At 43.9% G+C, this 15,605-nt stretch overlaps 1 protein-coding gene across 3 annotated transcripts in view; it reads left to right on the forward strand.

Annotated features, from left to right (window-relative positions):
* Positions 1 to 441: 441 nt before the first annotated feature.
* HS6ST2 (heparan sulfate 6-O-sulfotransferase 2) overlaps positions 442 to 15,605 on the forward strand; it is a 344,995-nt gene continuing 329,831 nt past the window's right edge. For all 3 annotated transcript variants that reach the window (XM_017954386.3, XM_031660878.1, XM_003918293.5), the window contains exons 1-2: positions 442 to 1,227; positions 2,072 to 2,590. In XM_017954386.3, the coding sequence (XP_017809875.1) occupies positions 800 to 1,227; positions 2,072 to 2,590 (947 nt within the window). In that variant the 5' untranslated portion in view covers positions 442 to 799. The remainder of the gene's footprint in view (positions 1,228 to 2,071; positions 2,591 to 15,605) is intronic.

Here is a 15,605-nt window from a genome sequence, read left to right on the forward strand (position 1 = left end):
AGTGTCCTGATGTACAGCAAGCCCCTTTGATCAATCAGATGGGGACAGACTGAGTCCTGAGTTCCCAGGGTCCTTTTCCTGAAGGGACATCCATTCTTTCCGTGTTAATCCTTGCATCCCTGGTCCTGCAACAGCAAAGAGCCTTTCGGACACTGGAGCTTGAGGAAGATCGGTGCCTATTTATTAGAGAAGGTGGTGTTAGTATCAGGAAATAGGTGGATGGTGCCGGGTTTCTTGGGTTCAAACCCTGGGGCTCTGCTGTGTGACCTTGGGCACGTCCCTACCCCTCTCTGGGCCTCAGTTTCCTCATGTGTCACATTACCTTGGATTAGATGGTCTCACTCTGATGGAGTTTTTAGTTATGTATCCATTCATTCAACAAACATTTTGTGAGTCAAGCCCTCCTGCAGGCACAGGGTTTGGTACACAGGATTCAGCAAGAAGACAGTCTGTGCTCTAAAAAAGGTCAGATTCTCATTCTGTAATGCTTTTTGGTCATGCTGTCTTTTTATCATGCTGACTTACCTTTTCAGAAAATGCCCCCGCTTCCGCTGGAGAATGGAAATTGGCAAAGAGAGACGGAAAAGCTCCAATTTGCGCCTTTGCTATTTTAGGAGAGGTTGAAATTACGAGCCCAAGTGGAGTGATGCGCTAAGCAGAGTGACCTCCGTACTCCTAGAAAAGAGAAAACCCAGGTTCTCTGCTTGTGAAGTGGCTCGAGCTCTTAGGCGTGAGGCATTATTATATAAATTCAAGCTCGCTCGTGATCCTTAGTACCCTGAGTTGCCTGAAGGGGGGAATGGCACTGCCTGCGTGTGCAGTCCGGGCGTTCGAGCCGCCGCGGCAACCGGAACGAGGAGCGCCCGCCCGCACCACCTGTCCCCGCCGGCATTCCAGAGTAGAGGCCGAATTGGCAGCGAGCCGGCCAGGGTCGGTCGCCGCCTCAGTTCGCGCGGGCCCTCCTAGGGGTGTGTCTCACGGATTCCACTCCCGGCCGCTCCTGGACAAGCCCCGAAAGGCGTCTTCTTCCCTGGCGGGAGCCGCGTGCGCCCCGCTTTTCGCGCTGCTGTCCCGGGGCCGCCGCAGGCGGATGCACGTCCTCAGGCGACGCTGGGACCTGGGCTCCCTCTGCCGGGTCCTGCTCACTCGGGGCCTGGCCGCCCTGGGCCACTCGCTGAAGCACGTGCTCGGTGCGATCTTCTCCAAGATATTCGGCCCCCTGGCCAGGTACGTTCTAGGTGAAAGCGGGGTTCGCGCCCCCAGGCCAGGGTGCGAAGGTGCTGTACGGGAAGGGAAGGCAGCCGCGGGGGGTATAGAAGGGCGCAAAGTTCCAGCTGGCCATTGGTGGACAGGCTGGGGTCTCCGGAGGGGCGCGGCGCGCATTTGGCCACGCCGCGGCTCCGTCGCCACTGTTCCGCTGGCACCGGCAGCGCAGCGTCTCCGCTAGCAAGTCGGGCTGCGGGCGGGCTCCTTCCCCCACGGGAACTCTGAGCGCCCGGCTCCGAGCTCCCTCGAGGCCGCCTCCCGGGTGGGCAAGCGGGCGCGGACGCGGGCTAAAGGAGGGCTTTGGGGCATGCGGGGAGAAACCGGGACAGAGGTGTGCGTTCCAAAAGGGATGGGGGCAGAAGAGCTCGGAGAGTCCGGCGGGCGAAGCGGGATGGGGATGGGAGCCACCGAGAGTGGAGCGAGATACACGGGGGCCCGGACTGTGGGCGTGAGTTGAGGGGAGTGGGGCGACTGGGCCCGGAGGGGTCCCACTGGGTCGAAAACCCGCGGAGGGGCTCTGGGGAGCTCCGAAGAGCTCTGGCGGGGGGAGGGGGCGAGCGGCCCGCGGGAAGGAATCGGGGTGGGGGTGTGTGTGTGCCGCAGAAGCCACAGCGCTGAGCCTGCCGGGAAGGAAGGAAGCGGGGAAGGGAGCCGCCGCCGCAGCCGCCGCCGCCGTGGAGTACTCGGTGCGGAGGGGAGGGGGAGAGGGGCGCAGCGGCGGCTCCAGGGGGAGGGGGCGGTGCGGGGGCACGGCGAGCGCGGGCCGAGCTGCGGGATTGACGTAACGAGCTTGGGTTTCCCCCAGCGTCGGGAACATGGATGAGAAATCCAACAAGCTGCTGCTAGCTTTGGTGATGCTCTTCCTATTTGCCGTGATCGTCCTCCAATACGTATGCCCCGGCACAGAATGCCAGCTCCTCCGCCTGCAGGCGTTCAGCTCCCCGGTGCGGGACCCGTACCGCTCGGAGGATGAGAGCTCCGCCAGGTTCGTGCCCCGCTACAATTTCACCCGCGGCGACCTCCTGCGCAAGGTAGACTTCGACATCAAAGGCGATGACCTGATCGTGTTCCTGCACATCCAGAAGACCGGGGGCACCACTTTCGGCCGCCACTTGGTGCGCAACATCCAGCTGGAGCAGCCGTGCGAGTGCCGCGTGGGTCAGAAGAAATGCACTTGCCACCGGCCGGGTAAGCGGGAGACCTGGCTCTTTTCCAGGTTCTCCACGGGCTGGAGCTGCGGGTTGCACGCCGACTGGACTGAGCTCACCAGCTGTGTGCCCTCTGTGGTGGACGGCAAGCGCGACGCCAGGCTGAGACCGTCCAGGTGAGTGCGCTCCCGTAGTCAAGCGGGACTCGGGCCTAGGAGGACTGGGAGGCGCGGCTGCCCCAAGCCAGGGACCTAGCAGGCACCCTGGCGCCCGGGCGTTTGCACCCCGACTGGGCGGTGCTGGGCGCCCAGTAGCGCACGTTCGCGGCGCTGTGGCGGCCTCAGAAAGGCTTTCTGCTCTGGCCCCGGACTGACCGTCTGTCTGTCCGCAGGGTGGCCTGCGTGATGGTTGGGAGAACTGGAGAGGGGAGGCAGCCGAGAGGCCCGGAACAAGCGCCTCACTGGCCGCTGGGACGGGGCATCGCACTCAGTCTCCGCACTGGAGAGCCCTAAAGAGCCGCGCTCTCGGTGCAGCGTCTCTGGATACCTCCTTTCCTCTACTCTGCACCCGGGTTCCGAAGTCTCCTTTTAGCGCTCTCTTCCTCCTTTCGGCGCCCGCATTCTTCCCTCCCCCTTTTTTCTCGCTTCGTCTATTTGCCTTGTTCTCCCTCTTTCTCTCTTGTGCCCCAGATCTTGTCTGCTCCTGTTTGCTCGCTGTTTCCTTCTTTCCATTCCCCTCTTTCGCTTTTCTTCTTTTGCTCTCTTACCCTTTCTGTTTCTCTCTTCTTGCCAGACTTTTATCACCTCCCTCCTTCCCCGCTCTAGCTCTGCTCTCCCCGGGCTACTGGGTGTCCCTCTGTCTCTATTTTCTGACATCCAAGGAGAGCTCGTGGTTCCCAGGCTTGCCTCTCACCACTGGCTGCATGAGAGGCATCTGTGGCTCTTTAGGAGTGCTGGGGGCACCCCGCGGACCGAAGGGCGGGCTGGGATGGTGCCCTGGACCCCATGTGGGGTTCGGCCACCAGGAACCTCTCCTGATTTACAAAAAGTATTTAAAAAGCCCGAGCCCGAGCCCCGGCATGGGGCGCTGCCAGCCCATTTTCTGTGAGCCTGGGCTGATGCGGTAAAAACTGATTTATTAATAGTCTGTAGCCAGAAGCAAGGGTATTTTCCTTCCTCCAGAGGCGATGTCCAGTTGCTGGAGGTCATGGAGTACTGTAAAGTGGATGGTGGTGGGGTGGGGGAAGTGAGTGCTATGGGGTGCAGTTGGTCCAGCCAGGGCTACTGTTTCGCAAGTCTCCTTAAAACAAATCTGGGCTGAAGGAGGGAGTCTAGGGGGTGCACAAGGTGAGTTTCATGGCCTGGAGGCCTCTGGATAGGGTCACTGGGCCGGCAAGGACATGTCTGTGTACCGCCCCCATCCCCCCCGGGTGCACTTGTTACCCTGGACAAGGGGATGCTTTGCAGTTGACTGTCAGAATGCAACAACCAGTGTGGATTTTTCTGTCCAACTGCAGCAAATAGAGCCCTAGAGCCTTGACTTTCAGATTACCATTGAGATTTAGGGGGAACATCACCCCCTGCCTCTCCTCTTCACTCTTCTTTTCTCTCAGTTTACAGTGTCCTTTCTCAAATGCTGGAATTGTGGCAGAATCTGCCAAACTTGTATTTCCTTTACAATACTAACAGTTTTTTTCTTCCACCCCAAGAAAACCTTAGCTCCAGGACCTCAATCCATTGGTACAATTGTCTAAGTCATTGTCACAACAATATTCTGGTGTTTAAGAAGTTCCCAAACAATTTGGCAATATTGAAAAGAATTTGTCATACTGACAGACCTTGTAGGTGTAGTGAGAGGTGGTAATATTTAAAAAGCTCTTCTGGGCAAAAGTAGAATTCCACAGCCACGACTATAGCAGAGAAGTGAAAACAAGGTCTTGGTCACCATGAAAGCCATGGCCTTGTCTGGAGTTCCATGGGGCACATGTGCCTTTACTGATCCTTTTGAACATGTAGGTCAGGGTATGTTGTCTATAAACACACATTATTAATGTGGCCTAGATTATCTGTTTGGTGGCTACAGTCCTCTAGCAGATTCCTTCCCGAATTCTCCAGAAGATAACCAGGACCCCTCAAAGCCTCTTGGATTGTCCCAAATTGAAGCAAAATTATTTGAAATGACATAGGATTTTCCTGGTTATTAAAAGGGTGATGCCACAGTGCCACCTAGTCTAATCAAAGAAAAACCACGTTCTAAAAAGTCACAGTTACTGGATTTTACAGTATTTGCAAAAATGAAATAAAATTTGCTAGAGAAATGCATTGCTACCTCAAGAGCACCTTTTTATTTCATTCATTCCTGCCCACCTCCAGAAATATTCACCTTGAAGAATAGGGATAGCCTAGGGGTTCCAGAATTTCCCTGGATGTTGACAGATCCCTAGGGGTTGCAGGACCAGTTCTGTGAGTTCTGATAATCTGTAAGAACTAAGGTGTGCATGTGTGTGTGAGAATGAGAGAGTGTGTGTATATGACTGTTGTATGTGTCTGTGCTAGGAGAAAATTTAGAGGTAAAGGCAGCTGCACCAGTGGTGAAATGTGGGGGTGAGAAACTGGTGTCTGGAAATGGGAGAGTCAGCTTTTGGGTGTTCCTGTGTCAAACAGCCTCTCCATGACAGCTGGTGGTCTCTGTGCTCCTCTCAACTGAGGGGAACAACAGTTCCACCTTTCTGGCCTGGGAGTTCAGACAGCTGGGCCTTAGTTCTAGGCCAGCCACTAACCGGCCATGTGACCCTTGACCAAATCTTGTGTAGAGTGCACTCCAGTTTGTGATAAGCATTCATATCCCTTATCTCTGGTATTCCTCTGTAAACTTACACAATCTTCAGCAAGAGGCCAAAGTGGACAAAAGTATCCCCATTTATCAGATGAGAATGAAGCCCAAAAAGGCTAAAGGGCTTCCCCGGGTCACTGAGTTTTTTTTTGCGGCACAGCAGGCATCTGACTCCAGTTCTGTCTGACTCCACAACCCTTGCTCTGTTGACTGCACCTGATGAACAAGGGTTTTCTGCAAAAACACAGTAAGGTCTTTCATGTTAGTCATTCCCACAAAGTGAATGAACAGTCAATACATGTTGGCTGTTGTTATCACCTACATCATTATCATCGTCAGTCATTTTACAACATGTGAGTTTGGATGAGTTTTTGGGCCAGGGTTACCACACACCTTGCGAGAAGAACGGATTTCTACATCCCTAAGGCTTTCTATTCACTGGGGATAAGTCTTGTGGCTAGATTGCAGAGGGGTCTTTCATTGCCATGTTGGGAATCTCTGCAAAGCTGAGTAGGATGGGAGCAGGCTGAGGCCTGGTTGGATGAGCTTCAGTAGGAGTCTTCAGCTGAGACAGGAACCACCTACTGACTCACAGCCATTCATCCACATTAGGGGGGTATCAGAGGCTATTGTGGCTGCAAGCCAAGACTCTGAATCCTGCTTCCAGTGCTACCTTTGGGATGCTTCTCTGCCTCCGCGGATGGTTAAGCGCTTGGGTGATATATAACTGCTGAATAGAAACGACTGTGATCACGTTGCCTGGAGAGGACAAAGAGAGAGAGAGTGCTTGGCTGGTGAAAAGCTCAAGTTGTTTATTAAGAATAATATTTCTTTTAAAAAATCAGAAATTGGATTTCATCCATCTGTCTGCCAGTGTGTTGTTTGCAGTCAGAGAAGGGTCTTGCTCATTTTAGAATTTCTGAGACCATTTTTGAAAGTGTATCCAAACATTGTTGCTCACAAGCTGTTAAAAGTCCCAAATTCTGCAGGCTTTTCTCAGGTCAAATTTCCTCTGTTTGTAGCCAACTCTAGTGTGCCATTTGTTCTGTAGGGGGAATTCAGAACTGGGCCCAAAGAAATAGCACTAGCCCCCTTCTTCATCACTAGGTATCATGCTGGCCAGCATGCACAGAATGGGGTTGAGAGTTCAGGGTCCATGGCTATACAAGTCAAAGAATCTGATCATATTCACGTTGCACCCTAGACTTTTAGCATCTCTAAAAATTTTCAGTTTGGATGAGTGATTGAGCCAGGATTACCACACCCATTGGGAGAAGAACAGATTTCTACATCCCCGAGGTGTTTTATTCAACAGGGGTAGGTCTTGTGGCTAGATTGCAGAGGGGACTTTCATTGCCATGTTGGGAATCCCTGCAAAGCTGAGCAGGATGGGAGCAGGCTGAGGCATCTGGAAGGGTAATTAATTATCATCTTCAATCCAGCAGGATATCATTGATGGGAAAGGACTAAACAGTGTTTGTTTAGATGGAGAAAAGCTTTTTTCGGTCATTCTATTTTTTTTTTAAATTGTGGGAAAAGCTTTCTCTTTCCATTTGTTCTTAAAAGGTGGCTCTACGAGACTCCGTCTCAAAAAAAAAAAAAAAAAAAAAGGTGGCTCTATTTTGAAAGAGCTGTAACTATAGGGTGTGTCTACCTGATCATGCCTCACAAGCCCATGCTTTCCCTCTTTCTTTTCCTTGATTTTGCAGTGAGGCAAAATGACACAATAGGCTTGTGGTATAAGCTGAGGCATTAAGCAGAATGGACTGTTACAGCCAGTAGTCAGTACTGGTTGTGTGATTCATCAGGCTGTAAGCTGTTGGGCTCTCAGCTTTACTTAGCTGAGGATACATTTCTTCAGCTGTCTTTGAGAGCCGTGGTACCATCTTACCTATTTCATAGAAGAGGGGGCGAAATCTACCATTACAATATCTACAGATGTAGATGTAGTTATGATGTAAATGTAGTAGATGCCGGTAGTATTAATTAGCATCTTTGCATGGATGTCAAACATGGTGTTGGAGTCCTGACAAAGCTGTAAGTTCTCAGGTAGTGCAAAAGGCTATTCAGAATTAATATCACTTAATAATAATTTTAGATCTGTGCTATGTGGCAATTAAAATACTAGAGCTTGTCTTTTATGGATATGAGTCATCAACTGAGGTAGTATGAAATGACATTAAAAGAATAGCCATCCCTTTTTTTCTGTCATTCATTAAACAAGATTTTGTGAAACTGTTCATTATATTCCAGGGAAGAGACATCATTCTCTGTCTCACAGAGCTTATGGTAGAACAGAACAATTTGGTACTTTAGATATTTAATTAAAAATGGATTTTGTTTGAAAACAGTTTGAAAATCAGTAATGTCTTTAAAATGTCATACATTTACCAGAATATACAAAAAATAGAGAAAAGTCCATCTGTTATGTTGTAGTTTGGGTCTAATCGGCAAAGCAGATGGAGTAACTATCGTGTCTCTGGCATGGTGCTAGCAGCTGGGGGGAGATTAGAGCCAAGATGAAACCAAAAAAGCCAAGATAACCATCTTCAGCCTCAAGTCCATAAAGATTAGCATATGAAGTGCTGGACTGTGTAGTGTAGACAGGTGCTGGGAGAGGAAGTTTAGATTTTGGACAAGCCCTTTCCCCTCCCTTGGTCTTAGTGTCTTATCTATAAAATGGGATATTTAAAAGAGATGATTTCCAGGGCCCTTTCCTTTCTAAAGTATGAGGAACAGGCCAGAAAAAGGAGACATCCTTTTGAGAAGGCCTCTGGGAGTAGGAGAGTTGTATTAATTAGAAAGGAGGCATTGTGGGTGGGCATGGAGTCCTCATGACCTTTTGAGGTCCAGCAACCTCACCTAGGCAGGTCTGGCCAGACCCAAAATGTTCATGTTTGGAGAAACAATGGTTAGGGAAGTAGATGGGGTTAGGCTCCACTGTGGAGGACTTGAATGGCAATGAGCAACCCCAGTAAGTATGAGAAGCTCTTGGATGGAAAGAGTGAAGAAAAAAAAAAAAAAAAAAAAAAAACCATGAAAGTAAATAAAGGTCGAAGTCTAGGTAAAGCTATCTCCCTGATATCTAGTCTGGAATGTAGGTGGTACCTGCCATCAAAACAGAGAGGTTGAGAAGGGGATCTAGTTTGGACTGGAGGGTACTAAGGAGTCATGACTGATTCTTGTTGCCTAGATTTCTAGTGGACAGGCCTAATAAGGAGGTGACAGCTGGGGCTCTGGGGCAGGTTTGGGCTCAGTCGTACATTTTATGTGGGAATCTGTGAACCCAGTTAATCTGAATTCACAATTGGCATTGTTATTTAAATGATAGCTGCAATTCACATACGGGACTCTTAGCCAAGGAAAAGGATGTTTGAATAAAGGAAAAAAGATCAGTAGTTACGATTACATAAGAATAAAATATGGTTATCTGTCAAAAAAAGCCAAAATGAAAAGGTTTCAAACTGGTAAAAATGTGCACAATTACAGCGGACACAAAGGTGAAATCTTTACTGTACAAAAAACTCTTATGAATTGATTAGAGAATCAAAGGACATGACCAGACAGTATACAACATAGGACCCCCAGCTAGTTTGCAGACATGGAAAAACTGTTTTATTTCACTGGTACTAAAGAAATGCACATTTAAACATAGAATACTTCTTTTGCCTGTCTAACCCTGATTAAAACAAACAAACAAAGCAAAACCCAACATACATCACCACCAAACAAAAAAAGTAGACAGTGCTGACAAGGGCATGGTAAATATCAAAAATCTCATACATTGTTAGTGGGAATGTAACTTGAATGATCTTTTTGGAAATAAATAGTATAAATACAGAATATAAAAATATTTATTTCTATGACCCATAATTTCTTTTCTGGGATTTTGCAGAAAAACATACTTTTATACATGCTTTCATTCATTCACTCATTTATTTATTTATTCAGCAAATATTTATTGAGTATGTGCTATCCCTGTGCTATGTGCTGGGGTTACGGGGAAGAACCAGGTAGATGTGGTCCCTGCCTTCATAGGAGTGGGAAAGATAGACAGAAAACAAATTATCAATTACTTAAAATTGTATGAAGTGCCATGGGGGGGAAGTACAGGATGCTATAAGAACATATACTAGGAGGCTAACTGGAGTTATTATAAGTGCAACAAATTGGAAACAATCTGAACATCTACATGGAGAAGAATGGTTTGAGAAATCTCAGTACATCCACTTGAAGGATTATTACAAAATCACTTAAATGTCCTTTGATAGAGCATGGAAAATTGCTAGTGATTTAATGCTAAGAGAAAAAGAGATAGAAAATTATGGACCCAGTATGACTACAATTATGTTAAAGAAAAAAAGAGAGGGAGAGAGTGAGCGAGCGAGCGAGAGAAATCATCTCCTACCCCTCCCAAATCTAAGCATAAAAGACAGAGACTGGAAGAAAAAAATACTAGAATATTAATAGATCTATTAATGATTTGTTTTCTTATTCTGCTTTTCTGAAGGTTTTGAATTTTCTTTATTAGTCTACATTATTTATATAATAACAATAAGCATTAACAATTTTTAAAATAATGTTTTACTAAGCTGTGATTAATTACACACAGGTCTACTTTTTTGGTTCCTGGCTGGTTATTTCATTAGCTTCTTGATATCCTGGGAGTCCTTAATGAGGAGAGTAGCCTCAGCCCAAATAAACCCTCAAACTGAAAGGCAGAGGTGATGAGTCAGACATTGCCTGCTGATTTTCGATAACTGGCTGTTATCATACTCCCACACAATGTGTGGAAATCTTTTTATGCCAGTACGGTATAGAGCTACTTGAGTGAATTGCTATTGTTTCTTCCTCATTTATTAACTATAAATTTTAATTTATAAATTATATGGAACAGGAAGTTAATAGTGGTACAGTTGGAAATATAAGGCTTATTCTGCTCAGCCAGAGCCATCCGAGATAGTCTGGACTTTGATCTCCATGAGCTTCTTTCTTAGTGAGTTAACACCAGGGCTGATGGCCTGGCTGGAAGAGTTAAAATCTTGGGATTGGTAAAGGGCTATAGTTCTAAACATCCATAACTGAGAGCTTAGATCAGTTAGTGTATATGTTACTCTCTTCCAGCAGAAAAGGAGAGTTCGCTTTGCTAAGCAGCCCCCTACTAGAGAAGTTTCACTGCATAAGAGTATTACCCCCAGTTAACCATAAATACAGTTGATTAGAAATGTCATTGTCCAACTATTCCAATATCTGAAGGACCACTCTATACATATATAGTGAGGTGCATAATCTTATTGTTGAAACTCCGCTGAAACTACACCATAGGTACAAGTTGTTTTGACAGTGTAAAGAACGTGCTTCACAGTTGAAAAGCTAATATTGATGTTCCATGACACACGAAATGAGGTATTTAGTCAACGAGTTTAAAAAGAAATGTATAGATGGGAATTTCCCCTTTTCCATTAAAGGATAATGAATAATTCACTTAATGATATATGTCCCCTAAAACAATGTCCTTGTAAGCTTACATAAATATTTGTCTAAACTTTAGTAAAATATTTGTTGGCAAAAGAGCTTTTCTCATTTTACTAGGTATTGAACTTTGCAGATTATTCAGTTGGTCTTATTGCATCCCATTTATTTCTGTCATTTTGCCTCTAAAAACTGTGTTGAAGACGTTGACACATTTCAGAGCATTACACTAAATAAATCTGTCTTGCACATTCCACTGTGCTTTTTCTGGAATATTATAAATATTCAAATATAGGCACACATGCAGATTCAAAATAAAATTTAATACATGCAAATTTTGCATAAATTCCATATTTATAACTTGGCAATAGTTTTGAACTTGTTATCCTATGATATAAATGTATCAAATAGGAGCTCATGGGAATTATCAATAAATGTATTTTTCTGATTAAACTGTGGGCTCTTTTTCAGTCACAATTTAAGCTTCAATTCTGAGTTATATTATAAGAGTGTAATTTGCACTTCATTTACTCTGAATTGTCAAGAATCATGTTCTTCCGCAATGTAAGTGTCTGCAAAGAGTACTTCTTATTCAGATTGATTGCTTTTTAAATTTTACTAGCGGAGATGCCCTAGTGAGTCTGAGAGAATTGGTCTGTTTCTTGTGAAGAGTTTAGTTCTAATGAATCGGTTCCATGCACTATTCTGTACGAATACAGAGCAATTGAAATGTGCAATGTATTGATTTACAGCAAATGGATTAGGCCTGTGTGCACCATTCCTTGCATTAATTGACTTTCTCCCATAACAGTACTAATAACTACAAATCTTCAGTATAGTATTAGCTTCAATTTACTCATAAAGGTCCTTGGGTTTTTGCTAACTTACTACAGGAGAGTCAATACAAGCAAAGAGTATTTAGAAATTGACTAGGGTGACCAAGTTACATCATACAACCCAGAAATTTTTTAAAGGGCTCTTTGATCATGGCAGCCAACTCTTCAGTTATTACAATAAATAGGAGTACAATAAATAGGAGTTGACTAAACTCACCAGTGAAGACCTAGATTATCACAATGGATGAAAATAAAAATCCAGCTATGTGCTGTGTATAAGAGACAAAAGTAAAATATACGAACATAAAGCACACAAAAAGGATTGGAATAGGTACACTATGCAAACACTAGCCAGAAGTAAACTGATGTGGCTATGTTGATATCAGACAAAACAGACTTTAAGGCAGAACCATTATTGGGGATAAACAGGATCACTGTGTAATGATTAACAGTTCAGTTTTTTTTTTTCAGATAACAATTCTAAACTTGTATATGCTTAATACCATAAGTTTGAAACGTATAAAGCAAAAGTTGGCAGAGCTAAAAGCAGAAATTATAAAATCTGATTTTTTTTCAGAAATTGATAGGTAAAATGAACAAAAAATGGATAAGGATACAGAGGATTTGAACAACATGATTAACAAGCTCAATATAATGGGTATATATATACACACACATATACATCTAAAATACACACGTACACACACACACACACCCACATATATATAATTTGCACCCAATTGGAAGAATACACACTCTTCCTATGTGCATATGGAACACTTTTGAAAATAGACCATATACTGAGCCCTAAAATTAGTCATGAAAACTTCACTGAATGAATTATCTTGTAGACCATACTATCTGATCATATGCAGTGCTTAAACATTGGATGTTGTGTTATACCTGAGTGCATGTGAAGGAACGTTAGTAGTTTGCTATATTCGTAAGTATTATGATTCCTTCACTGACCACATAACGTTTCTTAATTGACATACAAAAGTGAAGAACTCCAAGACTTAGGTAGTTTGACCAGGTAACTTGGGGTGATTTTCCATGAAGATCTATTACTATTTTGGGGCGCCTACTGAGCCAGGTCCTGTGCAAGGAGCATATTATGTATTTTCTCATTTAATTCTCACAACAACCCTCTGAGGTAGACTTTTTATATATATACTTCAAGTTCTAGGGTACATGTGCACAACATGCAGATTTATTACATATGTATACATGTACCATGTTGGTGTGCTGCACCCATTAACTTGTCATTTACATTAGGTATATCTCCTAATGCTATCCCTCTCCTCTCCCCTCACCCCATGACAGGCCCTGGTGTGTGATGTTCCCCACCGTGTGTCCAAGTGTTCTCATTGTTCAATTCTCATCTATGAGTGAGAACATGCGGTGTTTGGTTTTCTGTCCTTGCAATAGTTTGCTCAGAATGATGGTTTCCAGCTGCATCCATGTCCCTACAAAGGACATGAACTCATCCTTTTTATGGCTGCATAGTATTCCATGGTATATATGTGCCACATTTTCTTAATCCAGTCTATCAATGATGGACATTTGGGATACTTCCAAGTCTTTGCTATTGTGAATAGTGCTGCAATAAACATACGTGTGCATGTGTCTTTAGAGCAGCATCATTTATAATCTTTTGAGTATATACCCAGTAATGGGATGGCATTTTTTCATGTGTCTGTTGGCTGCATAAATGTCTTCTTTTGAGAAGTATCTATTCATATCCTTTGCCCACTTTTTGATGGAGTTGTTTGACTTTTTTTCTTGTAAATTTGTTTGAGTTCTTTGTAGATTCTGGATATTAGCCCTTTGTCAGATGGGTAGATTGCAAAAATTTTCTCCCATTCTGTAGGTTGCCTGTTCACTCTGATGGTAGTTTCTTTTGCTGTGCAGAAGCTCTTTGGTTTAATTAGATCCCATTTGTCCATTTTGGCTTTTGTTGCCATTGCTTTTGGTGTTTTAGACATGAAGTCCTTGCCCATGCTTATGTCCTGAATGGTATTGCCTAGGTTTTCTTCTAGGGTTTTGATGGTTTTAGGTCTAACATTTAAGTCTTTAATCCATCTTGAATTAACTTTTGTATAAGGTGTAAGGAAAGGATCCAGTTTCAGCTTTCTACATATGGTTGGCCAGTTTTCCCAGCACCATTTGTTAAATAGAGAATCCTTTTCCCATTTCTTGTTTTTGTCAGGTTTGTCAAAGATCAGATGGTTGTAGATGTGTGGTATTATTTCTGAGGACTCTCTTCTGTTCCATTGATCTATATCTCTGTTTTGGTACCAGTACCATGCTGTTTTGGTTACTGTAGCCTTGTAGTATAGTTTGAAGTCAGGTAGCGTGATGCCTCCAGCTTTGTTCTTTTGGCTTAGGATTGACTTGGCAATGCAGGCTCTTTTTTGGTTCCACATGAACTTTAAAGTAGTTTTTTCCAATTCTGTGAAGAAAGTTATTGGTAGCTTGATGGGGATGGCATTGAATCTGCAAATTACCATGGGCAGTGTGGCCGTTTTCATGATAGTGATTCTTCCTATCCATGAGCATGGAATGTTCTTCCATTTGTTTGTGTCCTCTTTTATTTCCTTGATCAGTGGTTTGTAGTTCTCCTTGAAAAGGTCCTTCACATCCCTTGTAAGTTGGATTCCTAGGTATTTATTCTCTTTGAAGCAATTGTGAATGGGAGTTCATTCATGATTTGGCTCTCTGTTTGTCTGTTAATGGTGTATAGGAATGCTTGTGATTTTTGCACATTGATTTTGTATCCTGAGACTTTGCTAAAGTTGCTTATCAGCTTAAGGAGATTTTGGGCTGAGATGATGGGGTTTTCTAAATATACAATCATGTCATCTGCAAACAAGGACAATTTGACTTCCTCTTTTCCTAATTGAATACCCTTTATTTCTTTCCCCTGCCCGATTGCCGTGGCCAGAACTTTCAACACTATGTTGAATAGGAGTGATGAGAGAGGGCATCCCTGCCTTGTGTCAGTTTTCAAAGGGAATGCTTCCAGGTTTTGCTCATTCAGTATGATATTGACTGTGGGTTTGTCATAAATAGCTCTTATTATTTTGAGATACATTCCATCAATGAGTTTTTAGCATGAAGGGCTGTTGAATTTTGTTGAAGGCCTTTTCTGCATCTACTGAGATAATCATGTGGTTTTTGTCTTTGGTTCTGTTTATATGATGGATTACGTTTATTGATTTGCATATGTTGCACCAGCCTTGCATCCCAGGGATGAAGCCAACTTGATTGTGGTGGATAAGTTTTTTGATGTGCTGCTGGATTCGATTTGCCAGTATTTTATTGAGGATTTTTGCATCGATGTTCATCAGGGATATTGGTCTAAAATTCTCTTTTTTTTTGTTGTGTCTCTGCCAGGCTTTGGTATCAGGATGATGCTGGTCTCATAAAAAGGGTGAGGGAGCATTCCCTCTTTTTCTATTGATTGGAATAGTTTCAGAAGGAATCATACCAGCTCCTCTTTGCACCTCTGAGGTAGATGTTTTGAAACCCCATTTAAAGATGAGAAAACAGAGAACTGGACAAGATACATAACCTGCTAAATCTTCACAGCTAGACAGTATTGGAGTGGGCATTTAAAATCAACTGGGATATTTGGCCTGTCTGATATATTTTAATGTCTACTAAATTCTCAGACAAATCTCTAAAAACCTTTCTCTTTTCTGTGGCTATGTCTATACAAGCTAAGTGGAATGGAGACCTGAAGTAACTATCTGGCGATATGAAGATCCAACATATTAGCTGGTTTTTAAAAAACACCTTTTAAAAATTTAATAAAAGTCACTCTTTCAAGGTGAACTCTGCAGGTCTTTTTTCCCCTCTTAAAGATTTAGATGCCCAAGTTATTTCGAATGCTTTTTACATTGAAGATTTACACAGAAGTATGATGTTTTAAGGGAAATAAAAAAAGACGCTAGAGAAAAGATTCAAGTTTTCTTTTTTCAAATAAGAAAAATGAAGATCTTAAATGTATTTTAATTTCTACCCCCTTGTAGACTGCTATGTGGTACAT

This window comes from Papio anubis, chromosome X, assembly GCF_008728515.1.
Source record: "Papio anubis isolate 15944 chromosome X, Panubis1.0, whole genome shotgun sequence".
NCBI classification, from domain to species: Eukaryota; Metazoa; Chordata; class Mammalia; order Primates; family Cercopithecidae; genus Papio; species Papio anubis.